Source organism: Primulina huaijiensis, unplaced genomic scaffold (assembly GCF_012295235.1).
Source record: "Primulina huaijiensis isolate GDHJ02 unplaced genomic scaffold, ASM1229523v2 scaffold32625_ERROPOS102951, whole genome shotgun sequence".
Taxonomy (NCBI): Eukaryota; Viridiplantae; Streptophyta; class Magnoliopsida; order Lamiales; family Gesneriaceae; genus Primulina; species Primulina huaijiensis.
Window position 1 is genome coordinate 46168 of NW_027357650.1, and position 26584 is coordinate 72751.

Sequence of the window (26584 nt, forward strand, 5' to 3'; positions counted from 1 at the left end):
AAATGCAGAGGAAACAAAAATAGCAAACTATAACTAAAATTCGGCAACACACAATAGATTAAAAACAAGTAAGAAAATTATCAGTTTATTAGATCTATCGTATCATGGATTTTAAAGAGATTATTAATATAGTAACAATACCAATTTGTCGAGATTGTGACGTATCTACCTACATAGTACAATCTCACAAATGAACAGAGAAGGCAAACATAATAGTCATCGCCCTTGGCGTACCCTACCTAATTTACGGAGATTTTGAAGCAATTTTTTCGCCATCAGTAATATATTATAAACATTCTCCTTCCTCGTGCTCTTCACTCAGTGGCGACTCTCGGTTCTTCTCGTTTCCTTCTCCACTCCCCTTTATCCAACACACTCAGATCCATGGCTGCCTCCGTCGCCGGATCGGCTCTCGTCTCCTTCAGTTCGGCCAGAATTTCTCACCGTAGAATCGCTCATTCCCACCAGGCATCCTCCCCGATGAAACTCCCAGGTTCATTTCACGTGCAAAGCAGATCCCTCAGCTCGTTTTCATCCACAGGTACTTTCCTCCGTAATACTGTGTTTGGTATGCGGGGTGCATTTTTTCTTGGAATTAGGAGGATGGTTTGGGGAATTTTCGGAAACATAGATATTATGGAAAAGATGTTTTAATCTTTGTGGCTTAATGTCATCGACTGAAGAATACGGATGATTGACCATTTTTCTTTTTAGTTGCCAATGCATAATTCAAGAAGTTTACGGGTTAGTGTTGTTAGGACCGCGATATTATTGAAAAGAAAACCGATGTAAGGTTGAGGCAAATAAAGATTTAATTTTGGTTAAACTGAATCAGAGCATAACACTGAGGAAAACCGTGGTTAAATGTGCTGATGTAATATAATCGATGGTTTTCTATTTTTGATTTGTAAGACTCATAGTTGGCAAGTATAGACGATGGTTGCTGCTGTGACACCGACTCCAGTTCCACGGCCATTTCATGGAATGTCACCGCTCTTCCATGCAGTGTTGTAAAAGATAACTCTAAAATATCAAAAAATATATATTACAATAAATACAAAATTAAACATATTTTATGATGGATACAAAAATTAAAGAATCACATTCTAATCCCCAAAGATGGCGCTGGCAATCCTTAAAGTAGATTCTCGATTTTCCGTGATCATTATTACCTCATTCCTCAATCAACTATATTTATTATTTATGTTGAGACTAGATCCATACTCAAATACACGATAACTAAATTTCAGTTGTTGTGGATGAAAAAGCGATTTTCGTGAATTTTACCAGTTCGGCAGTTCCATACTGAGCCTAATACCCATTCCGTCGGTTATATGACCTTCCATGTCAAATAACGGCAGTTCTGCTGTCTGCCACACTCTGTTTTGTACATAAGCCTTTATGAGCATGGACTACGGAAGAGAAACATCTGTTCCCATTTTATGACCGCTATCTCGAACCATGGTAAAGCTCAGATATTGAGAATTCATCCGTAAGGTGGAGGAAAAAAAACTCGTCCTCTAATCAGTAGACTATTTTATTGTACGTGATTCATCTATAATAGTTGCATGTTTAATTCTTTGTCCTGATCATTATGATTCATCTTTCAGCAGTGCACAGTTTTAATCCTCTGTCCTCATCAGTCAATATCTTTGTAGGTATAAAGGCGCAGGTTGCAACTGTCGAACAAGCAAGTACTGAAGCGATACAAAGTGTCGAAGCTCCTGTTGTTGTTGTCACTGGAGCTTCTAGGGGAATTGGAAGAGCTGTTGCCTTGGCAATGGGGAAAGCTGGCTGCAAGGTTGGATTCTCTACATCTATTATATACATAACAGTTGGTGAATAGGCGCACTATATCAGCTTTCAAACAGCAATATCTTGTGGCTATGTCATATTATGATTTCATGTGCTGTGCTTTTACTTCACCTTTTCTTAAAATTGACAATGTATTATCTACCGCAGGTTCTTGTTAACTATGCGAGGTCATCAAAGGAAGCAGAAGAAGTTTTGAAAGAGGTGAAGCTGCCATCTATGTGTATGAACTGACATTTCGTTGATATTTTGTCTTTCTACAAATGATCTAAACATCTTTCTGATTGTTCCAAGTTAATTATATCGAAAATTACAAATATAAACACTGTGAACCTGGAATACTAAATTTCCCATCACCACTTCTTAGGATGTGCTCTCACACATGGCCACTGGAGTTATTAGTAATATCGTACCCAAATCAACCCAACTCAAATCAAATAATAAATATGTAGTAGCACTTTCCCATGGGGAGTTGTTAATTTTATTGTGCTAAAAATAAAAACAATGATATCATACTATCAACAGAAAGCCATCGAAGAGAGAAAATGTAACTTCCATTAATCTCCAGAATTGATACAATCGAGAAATTGAAATCTAGTTACAAGGAATGAATGAAGCTAATCCTTATATATGTGTGCTAATGTAAGCTGTCTGTCTAAGCTACTAAATAATTAACTCTTATGATCTCTAATACTCCCCCTCAAGATGAGGAGTGAATATTATGAGCATCCATCTTGTTTGACAAAATTCATAACCAAATGGCAGCAATGACTTTGTAAGTAAATCTGCGAGCTGGAATTCTGAGGACACATGCTGAATTTTGATGGTGCCATCTTGAAGTTTCTCAAGAACAAAATGACTGTCGAGTTGAATAGGGCCATAGGCTTAGTTCTCTTGTGGAAAACTGAATTGGAGGCGATGTGAATGGCAGCTGGCAGCTATCACATAACAAAGTAGCTGGTTGAGGACTCATAACACCCAGTTCCTTGAGAAGAGAAAGAAGCCGCACAATCTCACAAGTTGCATGGGCCATTGAGGATTCTCAGCCTCTGCCGATGAACGAGAAATGGTCTGCCGTTTCTTAGATCACCAGGACACTAGGGAAGATCCAAGGAAAACACAAAATCCAGATATAGACTGTCGAGTGTCGGGGCAGGATGCCAAGTCAGAATCTGAGAAGAAGTTTAGCTTAAGATCGTAAGTGGAACTGTAGAAAAGACTTTGACCAACTGTCCTCTTTATATATCTCATAACTGAATAAGCTGCTTCCATATGAGTAGTCCGTGGCTTAGAAATAAATTGGCTCAACCGATTCACAGAATATGATAAATCTTGTCGCGTGAAAGTGAGATATAAGAGCCTCCCAACAAGCTTTCGATAAACAAGAGGATCTGTTAACAGATCACCATCATCTTGGGTGAGTTTTAGATTCACATCCATAGGAGTGGACCTTGCTTTACAATAAAGAAACCCCGTATCTGTGAACACCTGCAATGCATAATTGCGTTGTCAAATGGAAATGCCACGAGAAGAACAGGCAACCTCGAAGTCCAAGAAATACTTCAAGTGTCCCAAATCTTTCAAACCAAATTCTTTGTCAAGCAGCACCTTCAACTCATGTGGTTGACTCTCATCATTAGTGGCGATTACAATGTCATTCACTAGACCAATAAAGCCATGAAAAAATTGTCACGACTGCGAAGAACCAAATAACTATCTACTTGACATGGGTTAAACCCAAACCAAGTAGAGTAGTCGAAAATTTGGCAAACCATTGGCGAGATTTTTTTTTTTTTTTGATAGGAAACATATTTTATTAATTAATAAATAGAGTTTACATTAAGTGGATAAGAAATCCGCTCTAAATAAGGTAGATTAAACCATTTTTTTTTGGATAGGAAACATTACTTATATTAAATTGCAATGGAAATAAAATTGTTACAGATGTAACGGATGAGTAATCCGCGACAGTAATCTATGCTAGAAAACAGATATCAAGACAGTACAAACTTCCAGTCCCTAACAATATCTGAAATGAAAAAATGATTATACTCCTTGAGCCTCGTTGTCCAATTTGCAACCCTGAATTTGATCAACTCCCATACTTTTTCCGCGGAAGCAAACTCGTCTTTGAATATTCTGTTATTCTCTCGAGCTTTATCGACCAAAAAGTGCAATGAATGATCAAAAACCAGAATCTGTTAGCTTTTATCCCTGCTGAAAATCCGGGCTCAATAATGAACATGTTTTGTGCCATTCTCGGAAAGATCCACTGAAAACTCAACTCTTGCATGACCTTTATCCATATTCCTCGCGTAAAAGAACAATGTACTAGTAAGTGATCCTGATTTTCTCCATGGTTTTGGCATAAAGTGCACCAATGCGGACATAAAGCACAGCTTGGCCATCTTCTTTGGACTGAGTCTGAAGTAGGCAATTTACCCAAAGCCACAACAATGCGTGTCCCCGTCCGTTCCATCCCAAAGAAAATCCCTCATAAGTTTTTTAATCTTTTTGGCCACTTGCTTCGGAACTTTAAACAAGGACATGAAATACGATGGTAGTGCGCTCAACACTGATTTAATCAAAGTAAGTCGACCCCCCCTCGATAGGAACGCCTTTTTCCAACTTGATAATTTTTTTGCCATTTTCGATACGACAGGTTCCCAAAATTCTAAAGTCGTAGGCCTACCTCCCAACGGAACCCCAAGATACTTAATTGGCCAGTCATCTTGTTTACATCCAATTGCTTGAGCCATACCAACCACTTCTTCTTCCCCAAAGTTAATCCCCAACACCACACTTTTTTCAAAATTTATCTTCAAACCCGATTTCAGCCCGAATAACTTGATTATTTGCACTAAAGCCATGACATGCGATTCGGATTGGGCAAAGAACGTGTCATCCGCAAATTGGATATGCGAAATTTCTATGTTTCCCTTTCCCACTACAAATCCTCTTATTTCGTTCGATACCCTTGCTTTGTCAACTAACCTCCCCAAGACATCAACGACTAGGTTAAAAAGAAAGGGGGATAAAAGATCCCCTTGTCGAATGCCTCTCTCCCCTTTGAATTTTCCCCTTGGTTTGCCGTTGATAAAAATTGAGAATGAAACATTAGACACACACCCTCTGATCCACCTCCTCCATCTGTCTCCAAAACCCTTCTTTAGTAGCATGTAATCAAGAAATCTCCAATCGACGTTGTCGTAGGCCTTTTCCAAATCAACTTTAAGTACCCAACCTTTCTTCTTCTTCCTACGGTACTCCTCAACCACTTCATTGGCCACAAGGCAACAGTCCAGAATCTGTCTCCTTTTGATAAAAGCACATTGATTTTCTGCAATTGTACCACTCAATACTTTCTTCATTCTATTTGTCAAGACTTTGGCTAATATCTTGTACAAGCTCGTTGTCAAGCTAATTGGCCTAAAGTCGTTGACTCTGATTGCATCTTGTTTTTTCGGGATGAGACAAATATATGTTTCATTTGTAATTCCATTAACAACTCATCCTTCATAAAATTCAGCAAAAACCTTCATCAAATCCCCCTTAACCGTGTCCCAACTCTTTTGGAAAAAGGCCAAAGTGAAACCATCCAGACCTGGAGCTTTGCATCCATCACTTTCAAACACCGCTTTTTTGATCTCTTCCTGCGAAAAAGGCATCTCCAACTCCCTTGCTTCGAGCGTATTCAAAGGGCACCATTCCAAATCATCAAAACCTCCCCCAACTCCTTCCGACTTCGTATCCAATTTCTTAAAGTATTTTACAATGTTTTCTTCTATCTGTCCTTCGTCGTTGACCACTGACCCATCCTCCAACTCCACTTTATCTATAGTCGCTCTACTCCTTCTGTTATTCAACAAAGAGTGGAAAAATTTTGTATTTTGATTTCCTTCCCTCAACCATCTCACTTTTGTTTTTTGACTCTCCATTTGGAATCTCTTAAAAGTCAAATTTTCCACTTCACACCTTACGGCTCTTCGTTCAATCTGTAAGTCCTCAGTCCATCCTCCCTCAGCTTCTAACTCATCCAATTGATCTATCCTATGGTTCAACTCCGCATATCTTACACCCACATTTCCGAAAACCTCTTTATTCCAGCGGGAAATTTCCACTTTCAATCTTTTCAGTTTTGTCATAAATTTATACCCTTCCCATCCTTGAGTGATTCCCTCATTCCACCATGACTGGACCAAGTTTAAGAAATTGTGATGTGACAACCAAACGTTCTCGAATCTAAACGGAGCAGGACCCCATTTCGACTTTGTGGTATCAAATATCACCGGACAATGATCCGATGTAATCCTTGGTAGCACACTTTGTCTGAAATTTGGGAAAATGTCCCTCCATCCATTAGAAATGAGATATCTGTCTAATCGGCAACAAATCGGATCATCCCTCAAATTTGACCACGTAAACTTGGCATTCAAGAGAGGTGGATCATGAAGTCCCAAATCTCCTATCAAACTGTCAAAACATAACATACTCGTGGTATTTGAGAGGCTGTTCATCTTTTCTCCCGTATTCCTGACCACATTGAAATCCCCACAAATAGAGCTCAATCCTGCTAGTTCATCCCAGAAACTTTCCCTCTCTCTAGGCTTGACCGGTCCGTATATAGCAGAGAACCACCAGTTAATGTTGTCATTCAATCTAATTTCGATCGACACCGAGAACTCCCCTATCAAGTTATTTCTGACCACCACCACTCTCGGATCCCACATCACAAGTATACCTCCTGATCTCCCAACCGAAGGTAAACAGACCCAATCAACAAATCTAGACTTCCATATACTAGTCACAAACCGCTTATCAACATGTTCTTTCTTTGTTTCCAAAAGCACCACGACATCCGGATTTTCCTTCCTTATGACCGTTTGGACTAGCTCTCTTCGTTTAGTCGCCCCTCTTCTGCTGATATTCCAAGAGAAAAGCTTCATAACAAAATTTGTGGACCCCTCGAAGAAGAAACTCTCTCGTAAATAACTCCACACTTTAACCTATTTAATTCTCTCTTCATAGGACCTGTGAATACCTTAACCTCAACCCCACAGTTTCCATCTGCACAAACTTCCAGGATTTCCTTTGCAACACGCCCAGTCTCCTCCACCTGTAGCCCATTGGAAATATTCCTCTCGGAACCCGACAAGACATCTACCCTCTTATCCCCTCCTCCTATTAGACCACTAGACAACCCCAGAGCCGAGAAAGATGACGGTAGAATTGTATGAAGTTTGAAAGAATGGTTTAGGAATGAAGAATGAAAACTGGTTAGTACCTGTCCCATTGTAGATTTTGCATTTGCAGGTGGATTTGGCACGGTGTGTGGCAAAGTCCTCTTAGGTGACGAGAACATTTCTTTCATTACTGCTGCCTCTACCACACAATTCATAACCTCCTCTGACCGCACTGTTCCTTGGCTATCATTATCCGAGAGATCAAGTTCATTGTCCAGCAAATCATCTTGTGAGTCTTCAAATTCCACTGTTATTCTGTCCTCTGATTCATGTACCCCACAATTCGTACTGGCTTCATTGTTACCGAAATGTGAGTCTGGCTTCTCAACATCGCCGCATCCCTCTTCTATCCAAACACTTCTTCTTTTATGTTTTCTGCAGTATACATTCCCATAAGAAGGCAGTATATGAGTGCTGGTTTCATAACCTGGCAGTAGAAGATTGCTGGTTTGATAACCCTCCCTGTTTTGCTTCTCCTCATCGTCTCTGTTATTCATAGATTGGATTGGCGAACTTCTGAATTTTGATGCATCTTTTGGGGATACTTCCGCAGTATGTTGTACACTTTTCCCCCCTTCTGTTGAGATGATGCCCCCTTGTAACCTGTTGATCGCTGCTGTTGTGCCTTCGAATGTGTTGAAACCTGCGCACCTTCCATCCTCTCCCCGCTGTCCCCATAAGTATCTCGAGACCTCCCGGCTTCCTTGTTCATTTGTTGATCCCGTATAACCCCCTCGTCTATATTTCCTGTGATATGACATCTTCTGGTATCCAAAACTCCTCTCTGTTCCTTGTGGATATTTCTGTTGCCCCATCCCGCCAAAGTATTCTTCCCATTCACCACAACTTGTGCATAAGTTCGGCGTTGGTACTGCTGATATGCTATTGGATCAAAGGATTCTACTTGAATTCTTATCTCTATGTTCCCCCCTTCCATCGGAAAGTGCATCCTACTCTGGATAAACCCTCCTTCGATGCCTTTAACCTTAATCTTGGCTGCTTCCAAATTACGAAAGAATAGTGTATCATCACTAATGTCCAGCAAGCCCCCGCAATATTCCCCGATGATTTTGATTGTATCCTTTGACCATAGGTTCCAAGGTATCCCATAAATTAGAATCCAACTGTTGCAACATTGCACTACCCTATCTGCCTTGTTAACATCCGGTCTCCACTCCTCAAACTCCAAAGTCACCCCGTTGTCGAAAAATCCTCTTTTCAGCTTGATGTAGTATGCTAACTCTTCCGAACTGGACGGCCACCATGCGGCTTTGTTGGCTTGAAACGGAAAGACCTCAACCAAATTATTTGTAGCCTTCCCAAGGACTTGTTGATTAGTTCCCAAGAGATATTCACCCTTCCTTTGGTAACAACAACTGCTTCATGCCACTTCATCTCCTTCATTTGCTTAACACCCATGTCCGTAACTCTTTGGTTTAGACTCCTTCTCTATTGCTCTAGCATACTGTTTAACAGATTTGTTTCGTAACGGGTAGAGGCCACTATGAAAAGTAGGTTGATGGTTCTTCCTCTGATAATTCCTTGACAAAAGCTTCCCCAAAATAAACGAAATCTTCTTCCAGCCCCCTGATTTATATCCGCTGGGCACGATTGTATTTTGCTTTCTACCCCTTGTACTGAATTTGGACATCTCGATGAAGCTTCCACGTTTATTATCAAATTTCTGCAACGTAAAAACCGCATTCCTTCCCCTATATCGATAGAATTCTGTTTTTGGAAAAGCGTTGTTGACGAAATCATTGAATCTTAAGGTTATCCATCGTGCCTCGTCTCGATCAAAGTCCATCATAAAGCTCGACTTCCTGGTTCTCTCTTCCCACCAAATCGAACTGCCCCCATTTCCCACCCGCAGCGTGAAGATTTTGTGTTCAATGTATATCACTTCATCACAAGCTGTTATCCCAGATGTCATCGTAGCATGCGTTGTTGACGAGAATGTCTTATATCTCTGTGTAACCTTAAACCACCCCACCCGCAAAGAAATGTACCTTATTTGTGCGCGAAAATTTCAGAAAAACATGTAGAGATGTTTTCCGGTGACCAGAGAACGGCACCGGTCGCGGTGAGGATTATTATTCAACAAAGAAGGAGAATCACGAGGCGCTGTGAAGGGGAAAAGGTTGGCCGCGTGTGTGAAGGTAACAGAAGGGAGAGAGCATTTTTAAAAAATTCTTTCTCTAGGGCTTTTTTCTTTTTTCTTTCCTCAACTTTGATTAGATTAAACCATATTACAACACCATAATCATGCCATTACAATTTTCCAGTCCCTAGCTAAGTCTGCAATACTAAGGTGCCGATATTCCTTCCGTGTCGTCGACCAACTCGCAACCCTGTATTTTATTTTATCCCAGACCTCGTCGACTGACTCCGACTTCTCTTCAAATATTATCGTATTCCTTTCCAACCAAATGGACCAGGATATACAATGAACAATCATAATCCAGAACGTCAGATGTTTTCGTCCAAATTGCAAACATGGTTCCATAATAAACATCTCCTTTGCCTTCTCCGGAAGAACCCAAACCAAATCCAGCTCTTTCAATGCCTGCTGCCAAATTTTTGAAGCAAAAGGACAATGAAGTAGTAAATGGTCTTGACTTTCCTCATTTCTTCGACACAAACAACACCATTGTGGACTTAATACATAGGCCGGCCATCTTCTTTGCACTGAGTCGTTAGTTTTTAACTTCCCCAAAGCCACAATCCACGAAAACACTTGAACCTTCGTTGGGACAGGAATTTTCCAGGTTTGTATGCCAGATTTGGTGGTAAAGAGTCAAATACTTACCCTGTAGAAATGCATTATTCACATCGAGTTGAATGAATGACCAATTATGGACAACACTTGAGCCAACAAAACCTTAGTTGTGACCTGCTTGGCCGCATGAGAAAAGGTTTCAAGGTAATTGATGCCCTTTTGTTCTGTATAACCTTTCGCAACGAGGCGTGCCTTGTAACGATGGAGTGCCATCGGCCAGAAACTTAGCTTTGTGGACCCATTTACAACCAAAGTTTTAACAAGAGGAAGAGATACAATACTCCAAGTCCCATTACTCTCCAAGGCTCGCAACTAATCGGCCATATCAAGTCTCCACTCATGAAGAGCAGTAGCCTGAGAGTAAAATTGTGGTCTCGAGGACAAAAGATACACTATCGATGTGGATGAATTGGAACTAGAAATGGCAATATAACAAAGATAATCATACAGATGAGAAGGTGCTATATGAACACGCTGGCTTCGAGGGGGATGGGAAGATTTGGTGGCATCATTGCCAGAAGAAATGCCCGAAGGATGAACTAGAGATCTTTGGGAGGGCTGAACATTCTCAAAGAATGAATCTACCTCACAAGAGGAGTGGGGTTGTTCTTTAAATGGGAATATGTCCTCATGAAAAACCACGTCTCGAGAGATATATATCTCATTGGTGGTAAGGTCAAGGAGCTTGTAGCCTTTGTAAATTGTAAAACCAAGAGGATAACCAACAAACACTGACTTAATGGTTCAGGGAGTGAAATTCGATCGAGAATGAACAAGTGTAGAATCGTAACATAAGCACCCAAAAATCTTCAAGCGTGCATAGTTCGGTCATAGGTGGTTTGGAAAACAAGGGCGTAAAAGGTGTCCTATGGGAAAAGATGGGAGATGTGGTTCGATTTATCAAGTACACAACAGTCAACACATAATCAGGCCAGTAAACTAATGGAATGTAGATTGGAATAAGAGAGCACAAGCTACATTCAAAATATGTTGATGTTTGCGCTCCACAACAGAGTTTTGTTGTGTCCGTGCAACAATGAATGGTAAGAAACAACGCTGGCTGAATTAAATAAATCAGTAAAGTTCAATTCAGGTGCATTGTCTTACTGGACTGATTTAATGCAAGTTGCAAATTGTGTGTGCACCAACTGGCAGAAATTTGAGAACACTGTGGCTACCTCGGACTTGGTTTTCAACGTATACACCCTAGTAAAATGAGTGCAATCATCCACAATCGTCAAAAGGTATTTAAAACCTTCGACATTAATATGGGAGAATGGACCTCAAATGTCAATATGCACAAGCTCAAAAGGTTTTTAAGACGCGATTATTTGAAGGAAAAGGTAAATGTTTTTGCTTGGACAAATGACAAATAGTACAAATGTACAATGTTTTGAGTTTTCATTATCAGGTTGAAAATGCAATACATCTTTTGATTATAGAAAGTTTGGTAAAGGATGGATGACGAATGACCCATCCTAAAGTGCCACAAATCAGTCTTAGAATAAGAAACATTACAAACCGTTGGTGTAGGTGTAGAGTTGGAATCAAGGAGGACATAGAGATTGCCAAGTTTTATACCTATCCCAATCCTCTTGCTCCTGCGAGGTCCTGAATTTCACAAAAGGGGGAATTGAACATAACAGAACTAGGAGTGTGTTTGGTGAGGGAACTAATAGACAACAAATTGAACTGGAACTCGGGAACAAAAAGAACATTATTGAGGACTAAATCAACAGATAAGGACACCGTTCCAGCATGTGTGAGTCTGTGACAAGAACAGTCAAATCTTTTGGTAATTTAATTGTGGAAGATAAACGCTTGTGTGTGTGAAACAAAGACAGAGAACAACAAATATGGTATGTGGCTCTGGTATCTAAAATCCAATGATCGGGATATATCAGTAGAAGATGGAAGAAACGAATTTATACCAGGAAAACATGAGACGGAAGGCTCAGGCTGCTACAATTCCTGAATGGAGGCAGAATTAAGATGCATCTGAGTTGTGAGGAACTGATGAGTTGTTTAAACTGATCCGAACTCAAGGTGGCTCCCAAGGGACCAGCTCCACTAGGGGAATAATCAGCATTTTTACATGCATTCACTGCCCCTTGGCTGTGATTTGTGGCTTGTATTTGGGATGGCTGGGAGGATATCCATGCAACTTGTAGCATTTGTCCACTGTACGACCTGTGAATTCAAAATGAGAACAAACAGGTTTGTCACGCTTACCTCCTCGGGAGTTCGATTGATGCTTCACGACTGCAACTGTCGAAGGAGGGGAAGAAAGAAGGTGTGAGGAGTAATTCATGGTCCTGGTAAGGTTGAGAGTGGTCGATCTCTGCCTCTCCTGCCTAACCAAATAAAATATCTTCGAGATAGCTGCAAAAGGATCCAACATTAAGATTTGCGCTCTAGTTTGAGAGTAGGACTCGTTTAAACCCATGAGGAACTGTATAATGCATTCCTGGTTCTGAAATCCTCTCCATTCCTTCGTAGAACCGCAATTACAGACAGATACGGATTGGAAATCTTTCAACTCGCCCCAAAGCGTCCTTATCGAGTATAACATGCACTCACATGCGCTCAAGAGCTTCTTAATCTGGAATATGAGGCTATGAGAGGAAGTGAGGAACATTGCTTTGGTGGAATCAATCGCAGAGATCGATCACGTTTCACGAGCAGTAGGAATGTATATTAGGCAGTATGCAATTTTTTGAGGCACCAAATTTATAATCCATGAGATCACAATGCTGTTACACCACATCCAAGAACCAAACAACAAATCGTCCATCGAACGCTTAGCAATAGAGCCATCAACAAATCTAATTTGTTCTGAGCAATCAACGCCATTGTCATTGCTCGAGACCAGGTATTGTAGTTAATACCAGAGAGCTAATGCGAGACAAGAACCAATCCTGGATGGTCGCAATTCGGAAGGTAGTAAGGACTACCGGAATCCTCAAAAACTGGCTGAGAAATCGGAAGAACCAGTGGATAATTTGCTTTAACCACGATCAAATGTCAGATTGGAGAAGGGGTAATTCAAAGCGAAGAGAATCAGATTCACGGAGCGGATTGGCTCTCTGCCGAGAAAATGAAATCTTGTTACAAGGAATGAATTAAGCTAATCCTCATGTATAATGTAAGCAGTCTATCTAAGCTACAAAATGATTAACTCTTCTAATTTGTAAAAAATAAAAACAAAGTGATTTTTCTGATTTAAATTATAAGAAAAAATTAAAAAAAATTCTAGCAAATAAACTAATTAGCGTGCAATCAAAAGTAAATCTATTAAACTAAGTAAGAGGAAACTAAACGTGGTTTCGATCAACTCCACCATTCGAACATGTTACTTGATCATCAATACAATAGTGTTAATTTATATTTTAATATCCAGACTATCGGAAATTCAATTTCCATGTTGCTTTATTTTTAGTTAAATAGAAACATGTGCTCTAACTAACGCTTATCAGTTAAACGATGCCATGCAAGGTATAAAGATTTAATTTAATAATAGCATAAAAAATTAGCAAAAATGATGAAGCTAAACAACAGAAACACAAGCAGTTGCATTTAATCTAGTCAATTGTTTTCCTTAATAATTAATAAATTCAAAAGTAAAAAATTGTTAATTGTTAGTTGTTTCACAAATTAGAGTGATTAAACAATTACAGATTTAATATCTTATTTAGCAATAGATTAAACAAATAAAAACTAGTAAACGGTCAGACAATCAAATGAATAATCATATAAAACAGAAAAACAATTTGATATTCAAATATAAATCAATCAGATTGTACGCAAACTTCAAATTTCACAAGGTAATAAAATTCCAAAGTTTTGTCTTCCTCAACCAAAAATTAAAGTTTACCCATGCAAAGGCATAAAGTCAAACTATAAAATATAAATATGAAAGCAAAATTACAACTCCAGAATAAAAGTGCAAAAAGTTCCTAGGTTCAAAGTAAATCCCTAGACTAAAAATAACCTTCTCCTTATATTTCTATTCCTTTCGGTATTTTCTGGTGCTTAAAGTCTTCGAAAATCAGGTAGAAGAATAAAATTCTTTAATGATGGCTTCCTAAAATATTGAGATTTTGTTGAGCCTTCCGATGTGCCGAACTCGTGCAAATGCATATCTTCTTCCGCTGTTTTGACTCGATTTCATTACTTTCGCATGTATACATTCAAAATTCATGAATGAGAACTATAAAATCAATTTGAACAATTGAACTCTTCCAAATCTCAATAAATTAACTCAAATAAATATGTTGAAACATAAATCCATTAGCCACTCGCTTGTGCTGTCAATGTAAATTTCGTGTGTAACTGAATTTTAAATTGATGTTTAAATTGATATTATCAGCATGCGAATGATATTTTATATCTATGAATACAATTGTCTTATCACTTATGGTGCACTTTTAAAATGGAAGATGATGTTGATTGCAATTTCTTGCAGATCGAGGCATCTGGTGGACATGCGATCACATTTGGTGGAGATGTCTCAAGAGAAGAAGATGTCGACTCTATGATTAAAACTGTGAGAGGCGCCTCCTATTCTGGACTCTTTATTTTATATTGTAGAGATCATTGTTCCAATGATATGTTATGGGATGTTTGCAGGCAATCGATGCATGGGGAACTGTTGATGTGTTGATTAATAATGCTGGTATTCAAAAGTTCTACTTTACTTTGGTGCAAACTATTGTTTTGCCTTTTCTTTTTCAGAAAAAAATTCTACAATTTCAGGTATTACTAGGGATTGTTTGTTGATGAGAATGAAGAAATCTCAGTGGCAGGAGGTCATTGATATAAATCTCACTGGAGTGTTCCTATGTACACAGGTCAGATTTTTTACTCTGACATGTGGATAGGGTGCCTATATTTTATATTAGTAAATAATCTGAGAATTTTAATATCTGCAGGCAGCTGCAAAAGTAATGATGAAAAAGAAAAAGGTATCTTTTATCATTTAGTGAGGGTTGTTTAGGGGGGTCTAGGCCCAGAGGAAAGGCAATCTTGAAATTAAGTGCTTAAGCAGAACCTTTTGCTTTTGAATCTGTTTTCTCTGAGTTACAAAAACTGTTGTGTTCGAATGTTTTACATCAGGGTTCAAAATATTTACTGTTGATTTTGCAGGGAAGGATCATAAACATTGCTTCAGTTGTAGGTCTTGTGGGCAATGTTGGGCAAGCCAATTACGCGTCTGCAAAAGCAGGGGTAATTGGATTTACAAAGTCCGTGGCCAAGGAGTATTCAAGCAGGAATATCACTGTGAGTTAGCTAGCTGGTGTTTTTCTTCTTGGTATTACAAGCGATGCAAGCTGCAACGAGTTTTAGCTTTTGGAAATTACATTGATATTGAAGCTTAAATTTTCAGGTAAATGCGGTTGCCCCTGGATTCATTGCATCGGATATGACCGCTAAACTTGGTGCAGACATCGAGAAAAAGATTCTGGAGAGCATCCCATTGGGTTAGTTTTGTATTTTTTCATTTTGACATGACAATTTTGTACCGGGATTGAGAACACACTTTGTTTTTTTTCCTTTCTAGTAATAACCTAAATTTCTTATTAATATAATAAATTTTAAATGTACAAGTGAAGGATAAGATATCTTCTAATCCATCTGACACGAACCCCTAAAACATATTGCAAGACCCATAGACTGTAGGGTCTTTACCCGAACCACTACTAAACAGATTAATAAGCATGCAAAATTTAAACTTGATAACAATTAAATAGCGGAAACCAAATAATTTAATCATCTTACAACCCAAACGAAAAGATAACAATAATCTCAGCCTTAAACGTTAATACAACCATATCGAAAGCATAATTCTGCACGAGAATACGAGAAACCAAATAAAATCTCCACTGGATCACCACCGAAAACCCAACTGCTCTAGCCACTCCCTTGGCCATCCGAATCGTCCAACCTAAGACCTGCCATGTAGAATGGGGTGCCCGAGTTGAAAACAAGGACGTGAGCGACAATCGCTTAATACGAGAATGTACAAGTATATAAACTAATATGATGCATGTGAAATGCAATATGCTCAGATATCAAGGATCAAGTCAAGAATCTAATGCTCAGTCTAGAGGCGCCTGAGTGCGTAGTCTCTAATCTGTCCTAGGCATGTTTTGGTTCTCAGACTCATCATCAAATCGTGGACCTACAATGTCTAGGGTTATCAGAACCCGCGTATCCCATCGGACACTGGAGCTCTCGATGCCTAACCGTCCACAATACAGAACAGGGCCCCAAGGCCCAACGTGATATGTCATGCATAACATGCAAAGGCAGTAAAACATGTATCATGCAACAAATAAATATATAGCATATAAGTGTGTATACTGCGCTTGGATATCTCAGTCAGTACATCACGTACCTCACTAAAACAATATGACAGAAGCTTATTCGTCTGAACCTAGACAATACCAACATAATGAAATCACTATCAAACCAGATCCTGAATTACCAAACATGTTTCAAAGTTCTTCCTAATGATCCTTAAATCACTATTTAAGGCTTTATGATTATACCTGCATCCGTCGTCAGTCCGCTGATGATGTCTCGATCTGCGTGTCCCGTTTTACCGACCCTTCCTCGAGTCGAAACTAGCTCCGAAGCTTCTTGATACTAAACTTCCCTAGAAACTAGCTAGAAAACCTAAGATATATGTCCAAAATCAATCTTAGCTGACACATGTTATAATCTCATTTGTCTAGTTGGATTTCTCGGGTTAATGTAATTTGAAGTAGATTGGATTGTTCATTTTAAATTCGGTGGATCCCGACAGGTTGATCCCGAATTATCAATTCCTTAATAATGCTTAATTAACATCTTTTTAATCATCTCTTAATTATTACTTAATTCAAAATAAGGATTCGGGTCATTACATCCTCCCTTCTTTACAAAGATTTCGTCCTCGAAATCAGAACTGAACTACAAATACAACTTAAAAAAAATAAAACTCATGATTGCGAAGGTATAATTCAAAACAATTGTGGATATTCTGAGCGCGTACGACTCTCTAACTCCCAAGTCGCCTCTGCAGTACCTCGGCGTTGCCATTGCACTACAACAAGTGGAATGGACTTGTTTATGAGTTTATTCTTTTTCCTACCCAGGATTAAGAGCGGCTACTCGACATAAGTCAAGTCTTCTTCAAGTTGAACATCTGTCAGATCAAGAATGTGCGATTCATCTGCTACATACCGTCGTAGCAACGATACATGAAAGATATTATGAATGTTGAATAGATACGGCGGTAAAGCCAATCGATACACCAAATTTCCAACACATTCCAAAATCCCGAAAAGTCTGATGAATCTTGGAAATCTCATCACTCTGTGGAATGGTGAAACTTTAAGGAGAACTTTTTCCCCTGGCTGAAACTGTAGGGGTTTACGCTTGGTCTTTGCGTAACTCGATTGACGATCTCGTGTAGTTTTAATTATCTTCAGCACAAGCGCGTAACATATCCTCGAGTGTTTGAATAGTCTTCTCGGACTGATCATCGGTATCTGGATGATAGGCAGTACTCAGACTCAATGTCGTTCCCGACGTTTTTTGAAAACTTCCCCAGAACCTTGAGGTATAGCGCTATACTTATTGGTACACCATGATATTTAAGAATCTCTTGGATGTATAGTCTTTGCCATGCGATCAAAACTATATTACCGACTATACAGAATGAAATGTGCTGACTTAGTCAGTTGGTCTACAACTCTACCCAAATGACATTACAATTTTTAGAAGACAACGGTAAGTGGGTGACAAAATTCATCGTCACATGCTCCCACTTCCATTCAGGGATAGGAAGATTATAAAATAATCCTTCTGGTTGTTGACGTTCAGCTTTCACTTGCTGACAAACCAAACACTTGGCTACAAATTGGTAAAAAAATTTCTTCATACATTTCAACCAAAACTTGGTCTTCAAATCTTTATACATTTTCATGTTTTCAGGGTGGATCCTCAACTTACTCCTATGGGTTTGAGATAAAATCTCGTCTACTAAATTAGAATATTCTGGAACTACAATTCCTTCCGACAAACACAAGGTTCTATCTATTCGAAATGCAAAGTTAGATGCGTTGTCTCCATTAGCTAAACTTGCTAACTTTTTCACCTTCGCATCAGAAAACTGAGGTCTTCGATTTTGGCATACAACGTCGGTTTAGATAAAATGCTCGTTATTCGAATGTTTTTCATTCATTTTTTATGACGGAAGTGAAATCCCAGAGAACAACAATCTTGGATTAATCTTGACATGAAACTTGTCTGAAGTGTAGATAATCTCACTTTGCGAGTTAGAGCATCGGCTGTAAGATTCGCTGATCTTGGATGATACTTGATTTCGCAATCATAATCCTTTAACAAATTCATTCATCTTTTTTTGGTGCATATTCAACTCTGTTTGAGTGAAAATATATTTCAAGCTCTTGTGATCCATAAAAATCTTAAATCTCTCTCCGTAGAGAACTAGAGATAATGTCGCCAATTCTTCAGAGCAAACATAATCGCTGCCAATTCTAAATTATGAACTAGATAATTTTCTTCGTGCTTCTTCAACTGACTGGATGCATATGCAATCACATGACCATTTTGGGTTAAAACACCCAAGTCTTTGAAGTGATGCATCAGTGTACACAATGTACCATCCTGATCCAGTGGCAGAGCTAAAAATGGTGCAGTTGTTAAAGCGTTGACGCAGTTCATTGAAACTATTTTGACAATCATGTGTCCATTCGAACTGCACATTCTTATACGTCAGCTGTGTCAATGGGTTGGCAATTTGAAAAAATCCCGAGATGAATCTCCACTAATAATCTGCCAAACCTAGAAAACTTCTTATCTCTTGAGCTGTTTCCGGTCGTACCCAACTCAGGTCATTACACAAACAAACATGACAACAAACACTTCCATAAAAAAGCTAAATCAACAAAGACTTACACCATGATAGAAAACTTGGAACCGAGTGCTTATATCTGAAGCACGAACCAAAGCCATGCATTTAAGATGAACTTGGATCCGATGCCTATGAAGAGGTAAGAACCTTGGTACAATTTTGTAGACACCACACCTCATGCACGTGTACACGAGAATGATAAGCCAGATATGAAACACCACAAGGATCGCACAATGATAAGTTCCTTTGTTGGAGAAGAATAGAAGGGATAACTCTTAAATTTAATATTCAAACTCAAAATATGAATTTCATTCATATAATCTTGCTTAAAAGCCCTATATGCAAGAAAACCAATTTCTAGTTACAAAACAGGCCTAAAGCAAGGCTTAATTGAGCCCGTAAAATATAATATCTAATGATTATGAAAATAAAAAGAAATAATCAAGAATTAGACCCAAAAACTAACGAAGAAGGCCTTTAATTAAATTAATTCAATTAAGTTAAATAATTTAAACTTCCAACCGTAGTCTTTTAACTTCCAAGCTCGCTCAAACTCTAACGACTTGACCCAATTGATAAGTATCAGCACCCTTGATTGTATTTTATTTTGTGCATGGTCCACGAGCAAGATCACATCATTCTCCCATTCTTAAAAAAAATTGTTGTCAAATCTTGACAAGAACCGGGATCAAATTTGGGTGACTTTTAAGTTTTAAGCCATCAATGCAAACCTTCCATGAACAAGTAGATAGACTTTCTCAAGTTGGTTTTATCTCTTTGTTAGGCATCTCTACTTGAGCTTGTTGCTCATCCTTATTTTCTTCATCATTAAACCCTTTTTCTGGTGTGCTTTCTTTCCTTTATTCCCCCTAATCTTTCCCTTCCTTTTCCACTAACTCATGCTCGTTAACTTTTTCATGGCTTTCAAACGATGTTCTTTTCTCCTATGTTCTTCAATACCATCACGCTCTTTCAACGTCTAGTTGGATTTCTCGGGATAATGTAATCTGAAGTAAATTGAGTGATTTATTTTAAATTCGGTGGATCCCAACAGGAATCATTTCTTAATTAGTATTTCATTCAAAATAAGGATTCAGGTCATTACACAAACAAACATGACCAACAAATCCATAAAAAAACTAAATCAACAAAGACTTACACCATGATAGAAAACTTGAACCGAGTGCTTATATATGAAGCACGAACCAAAGCCATGCATTTAAGATGAACTTGGATTCGATGCCTATAAAGAGGTAAGGTGGACTTAATGAAGGTGTTCGCTGAATTTTTTGAAGGAGGAGTTAATGGCATTACAAATGAGATATATATTTGCTTCTTTCCTAAGAAACAAGACGCGATTAAGGTCAACGGCTTTAGGCCAATAAGCTTGACAACAAGCTTGTATAAGATATTAGCCAAAGTTTTGACTAATAGAATGAAGAAAGTTTTGAGCAGTACAATCGCCGAGAATCAGTGCGTTTTTATCAAAGGGAGACAGATCCTAGACTGTTGCCTCGTTGCCAATGAAGTGGTTGAGGAATATCGCAGGAAGAAAAAGAAGGGTTGGGTGCCTAAGGTTGATTTGGAAAAGGCGTATGATAACGTCGACTGAAGATTTATTGATTTTGTGTTACAAAGGAAAGGTTTTGGAGATAGATAGAGAATGTGGATCAGGGGGTGTGTATCTAATGTTTCATTCTCAATTTTTATCAACGGAAAGCCGAGGGGAAAATTTAAAGGGGAAAGAGGAATTTGACAAGGGGATCCCTTATCCCTTTTTCTTTTTAATCTAGCCGTCGACGTTTTGGGGAGGATGGTCGACAAGGCAAAGGAATTGAACGAAGTAAGATGATTAGTTGTGGGAAGGGGAAACTTAGAAATTTCGCACATCCAATTTGCGGATGATACGTTGTTTTTGGTACAATCAGAAAGGCATGTGATGGCATTAGTGGAAATAATTAAGTCATTCGAGCTTAAATCGGGTTTGAAAATTAGTTTTGAAAAAGTTTTGTGTTGGGGATTAATTTCGAGGAAGATGAAGTGGTTGGTTTGGCACAAGCAATTGGGTGCAAAAAAGATGATTGGCCAATTAAGTATCTCGGGGTTCCATTGGGAGGTAAACCTACGACTTTCGAGTTTTGGGAACCGGTCCTATCAAAAATGGCGAAAAAACTATCAAGTTGGAAAAAGGCGTTCTTATGAAGAAGGGGTCGACTTACTTTGTTAAAATCGGTGTTAAGCGCCTTGCCCTCTTACTACATGTCTTTGTTTAGAGTACCAAATCAGGTGGCAAAAAAGATGGAAAAATTGATGAGGGATTTCTTGTGGGATGGAGCGGACGGGGATAAGCATTGTCATGCTGTTGGATGAGAGCAGGTTTGTAAACCCAAGGACAGGGGAGGACTGGGATTGGGAAATATTTGTTTGAGAAATAGAGCATTACTAGGGAAATGGTGGTGGAGAGGTACAAGGGAAAGGGAGACGTTGTGGAAAAATGTTGTAAAGAGCATTTATGGTCTTCAAGATAATGGGTGGGACTTGGGATTGGCCAGGAACGCGACGTTTAGAAGCCCTTGGAAATTTATTTCTCGTTCTTACCCGGCATTTCTTCTTTTGAGTAGGACGATTTTAAGAGAGGGCAATATCATTCGGTTCTGGGAGGATGTTTGGGGGGGAGGGGGTACTTCGTTCCAAGAACGAATTCCGTCTTTGTTTAGGATTTGGACCGAGAATAATAAACCTATCCGTAGTTTTTTAGAGGTTGTCAATGTAGGAGTCAGTCAAACTTATCGATGGGACGTGCGTTTTTGAAGACATCTTAATGATATTGAGCTGGGGGAGTTTGCTACTTTAGTGGGAGTCCTAGATACAGTTGGTTAGAGTTGGGAACAAAGGATTTCAGGGTTTGGTTGGGTGATTCATCGGGTTTGTTCTCCGTCCGATCTTTCTACGATTCTTTCTTCCCCATTGATAACTTCCCCCGTTTTCTCATTTTATGATCATATCTGGAAAGTACCTATCCCGCAAAAAGTTCAATTTTCTCGTGGATTTTGGCCTTGGGAAAACTCCTTACCTCAGGCTCGGTGCAAAGAAGATGGCCAACCTGTGTGTTAAGTCCGTATTGGTGCACTTTATGCCAAAACCACGACGAGAATCAGGATCATTTACTGGTACGCTGTTCTTTCTCCAGAGGAATATGGACAAAGGTGATGCAAGAGTTGCGATTTTTTTGGATCTTTCCGAGAAAGGCACGAGACATGTTCATTATTGAGCCCGGAATTCCAGCAGGGATAAGAGTAAAGAGATTCTGGTATCTGATCATTCATTTCACTTTTTGGTCCATCTGGCTTGAGAGAAATAACATAATATTCAACGACTCGCCTGCCTCCGTCGATAAAGTATGGGAGATGATCAAATTCAGGGTAGAGTTCAATCATTTTTCTATTTCAAATGTGGTTAGGGATTGGAAGTTTGTATTGTCTTGAAGATAGTGTCCTGTTTACTTTGAATCCGCGTATTACTCATCCGCTATCTCTGTAACACCACCATTATTATAATATAGAAGTATTGTTTCCTATCAAAAAAAAAAATATTCAAACTCAAAATATTAATTTTATTCATATAATCTTGCTTAAAAGCCCTATATGCAAGAAAACCAATTTCTAGTTACAAAACAGGCCTAAAGCAAGGCTTAATTGAGCCCATAAAATATAATAACTAATGATTATGAAAATAAAAAGAAATAAACAAGAATTAGGCCCAAAAACTAACAAAGAAGGCCTTTAATTAAATTAATTCAATTTTAAACTTCCAACCGTAGTCTTTTAACTTCCAAGTCGCTCAAACTCTAACGACTTGATCCAATTGATAAGTATCAACACCCTTGGATAGTTGTATTTTATTTTGTGCATGGTCCACGAGGAGGATCATATCATTTTCCCTTTCTTGAAGAAGATATGTCGTCAAATCTTGACACGAAACTGGATCAAATTTGGTGACTTTTAACCTATCGATGCAAACCTTCCATGAACAAGTAGATAGAACTCTCTTAAGTTGGTTTTATCTCTTTGTTAGGCACCTCTACTTGAGCTTGTTGCTCATCCTTCTTTTCTTCATCATTAAACCCCTTTTCAGGTGTGCTTTCTTTCCTTTCTTCTCCCTAATCTTTCCTTTCCTTTTCCACTAACTCATGCTCGTTAACTTTTTCATGACTTTCAAACGATTGTTCTTTTCTTCTATGTTCTTCAATACCATCATGCTCTTTTACTATTTTTTCTCCTCTTTCTTTTCTATCCCTAACTCACTCTCTTTGCTTTCACTCACTTTTGATCTTTTTTTCCACATTTTTTTCCACTCTCACAAAGTCCCCATAAACTTCCTTTGGACTCAAAAGGAACTTCCTTTTCTTCCATCCTTGATGAGTGAATATCGACTCTTAATTCGATCATGTGTAACCATTCTTTCTTCATGCCACGACTTAACAAACATAATGACTAGCAGCTTGGTGAAACATCGCAAAGTACTTAATCTTTGTAACTCTGAAAAGAGAAAAACGACTCACTTGATTAGTTACTTCAGTTTTATCACAATTATTTAATCACTGCAATTTATATGGTCTTGGATGCATTATGGTAGGCTAATTCAGCTTTTCACCATCTTCATGCTTGCAATACTTGTAATTTGTATTGATAAAATTATCAATATTCATAGTGCAAGATTTATCTTTTACGTGGCATCGGGTGTGAAAAAGGTTGTCATCATACCAATACATACATCTAACAACTAAGGTGAGAAATCTTACGATTGAAGGAAAGTGTGTTGGAAAGGGAGACTTTGGGAAATATTAGAAACAATCTAAAAAGGCAAGAACTTTTCAAAATCTTTCTTTTTAGAACCTCTTTAATAAATGTGAATCTTTTTATTATTATTTTTTAAAATTTTTTATAGATGGAAGAAAAGAATTTTATAGAAAACAACAAATAAAAAACTGAGACTCAAAATAAACAAAAAAACGAGACGAGGACAAACAATAAGGATAGATATGGTTTAAACGACTTTGATTTGGAACTGGTATCTGATACCACATGATGCAAACCCTGAAAACATGTTGCGAGACCCAGAGACAAACATGATAAACAAATCCACAAGAAAGCTAAAATCAATGAAGACTTAATATAGGTTGATGCTATCCTTTTTATAAAGGACTAAATGTGTCTTCTTTGCGATCTTTGTCTAGTTGTTTTGGATTTTTCTCCCTTTCCCTTGTATAATTGGTTTACCACAAGGTCTAGCTTATGTTTTAACATCTCTGTGTTCTATGTTCTTATATTCAAGTGACACATTAGTTAAATGGAAAACCACGATATCTCTGTTACAAGTATAATAATTTGAGGATGAGTTTGGCTTTGAAAAATATATCATAATATCATTTTAAGGGAACATTGTTGCGTTTCAGAAGCAATGATCGTAATATTTGTGCTTGAGCACTGATTCATAGATGAGTTTTTCATGCTTCTTGCTATACCGTGCATAATCCTGTTAAGCAGCATTACCTCAGATCTGCGAAGAAATATTATTAGAAGGTTTAACTGTGATGCTAACCACTGGCTAATATCAAATCCAGGAAGGTATGGCCAGACGGAAGAAGTTGCTGGGCTTGTGAAATTCTTGGCCCTCAATCCTGCTGCAAATTACATCACTGGACAGGTTTGCTAAGCATTTTCCTTTTGGGTTTGTAATGCAATATATCTCACAAGTTGTATTACTTGGTAATCCCTAGTCTCTGCTATTTGTTGCATTTACAGGTGGTAACCATAGATGGTGGTATGGTGATGTAATTAGAGAAACCGATCTTGGTTTGCTTGTCCAAATTAATGAAAGTACTTGCTCTTCTTATGTGTTTTGGCTTGACATAGTCTTAAATAAGGTGGTCTCATGATGAGGTGGTGCAAGTTTTGGTTGTAGCTGGTTCTAATCGACTTTTGAAGATAATTTATGTGGGATCAGAAATGAACTAAATCGTGTTTGCAGTAGCAAAATTGAAGGCAACATTAGCCTATTGGCTCGCTCTGGTCATTATAAATTTATAATTATGTTGACTGTAACATTAAAAAAAGATAATTTGTGGAAATGTATCGAACTAATTTATTTCTCAATCCCCCTGCTATTGTTGATGGAACTATTTTGATGAATGAACCACAGTTTCCTGCTTCTCGAGAAACAGCAGACCAAATATCAAATGCTAGAGACGCATCAGAATGCATTATATGCAATCACATGAAGAGGCCTTTTTCTCCTAGAGTATTGGTTTTAATAAGCATAGAATCTGCCAAGAAAATACAACTGATGCAAACCCCAAAAATTTCCAAAATGGACGAGAAACAATTAAAACTGCACAAACGAATAGAAGAAAACGGGTCTCCACTTTCTCCAATGTTGATGAAAGGATGGTGTAACAGTAAAATTGATCACGTGATTTAATTTATGAGCTGAAAATGATTTTGAAAATTGAAAAATACCAAAAAACTTGCAAAATTGGCTCTCTTGGAGTCGAGTGTCTCAAAACAAACATGCTTGCTGTTTAAATGGACTTAAAAATCCAAAAACATGATCAGAGTGATGCAACCAATCAGACCCATATGGTGTAGTCGTCTTCATTCAACAAATAAAGTTTACGGTCCCCTACTTCTCTTAAGCCTGAAGGTTAGTAATTTTTTTCATGAATTATGTTTTATTTTCATTCCAAATCTTCTTTATAAATGCACATTAATATTTATATTTGTGGATTAATCTACCAAAAGATCATCAATGAAAATGAAATTTACTTGTGATATGAGTACTGTAGTATGCTTAGATATCGTGTTAATTAAATATATAACTAAAGCACACATAACATGATTTGAATTCTTTCATTAGTTATAAATGAATTATGAGTTTTATATAAATTTTATGTGTGACTTATGTAATTAATAAGTAGATAGTCTAAGGAAATAAAATAAATTGTGGGTAGAGCTTGAATGTTTGGGCCGTTGAAAGATGAAATTCGTAATTGTTTGGATTTTTTGTCCTTTGATTTTGTAGTTTGTTATTTCGACTCAAAGAATTATTTTATTTTGTAGTTTCTACAATTATAGAGACTAAAAGTGTAGGAATATTTAGTTAGATGCTTGTTAATTTGATTTATATTATATTAGAAATTAAAACTTGCAAGTGATTGGTGATTTGGTTCAGAAAATACTTGTCTTTAATTTATGCAAATTACAAAACTATAATTTTTTATTCCTTGCGATACTGTTTGTTTTGATTTTATATGTTAATTGAGAATGATTGATTTTGTTTTAAGTTTTTTTAAAAATTTAATACATAATTTAATTTGTTGTTGATTGAAAATTTTGATAATTATTCATTTTTAATCACTTGTAGATATAACAAAAGGAAATTTAAAATGTCTCCTAAATATCGATCTGGAGCTCAAAAAAGAAAAATGAGACAAAGGGAAATGTCATTAATTCAAAGTCAAGCCGGAGATATTAATAAATATTTTAGTAGAACTAGTATAACAGAAAGAGAGAAATTAATGAATAATTTGTTGATTGAAGAACAAAAAAATCACAATGGATATGAAGAAGTGACTGAGGCTGGAAATTTGAATGAATCGACTGAAGAATTAAATTTGGGTGATTTATATGACAATGAGGAATTCTATTTGGGTGAATCGAACGAAAACTTAGAAGATGACTCTCAACATGAAGATTCTAAAACAAGGAGTGATGCTGAGACCTTAACACTATATGATCTTGAGAGTTTTGAGTTTTTGCGTGGAATGAT

General features: G+C 37.8%; 1 protein-coding gene across 1 annotated transcript; it reads left to right on the forward strand.

The window, feature by feature from the left end:
• The first annotated feature begins 195 nt into the window (after nt 1-195).
• On the forward strand, nt 196-24815 carry LOC140968184 (3-oxoacyl-[acyl-carrier-protein] reductase 4). Its single transcript, XM_073429062.1, has 11 exons — nt 196-541; nt 1659-1801; nt 1963-2016; nt 14300-14380; nt 14464-14509; nt 14590-14684; nt 14766-14798; nt 14980-15114; nt 15221-15314; nt 24381-24463; nt 24562-24815. The coding sequence occupies exons 1-11, from the start codon at nt 385-387 to the stop codon at nt 24592-24594; spliced, it is 954 nt and encodes a 317-aa protein (XP_073285163.1). The 5' UTR covers nt 196-384; the 3' UTR covers nt 24595-24815.
• Nucleotides 24816-26584: the final 1769 nt, after the last annotated feature.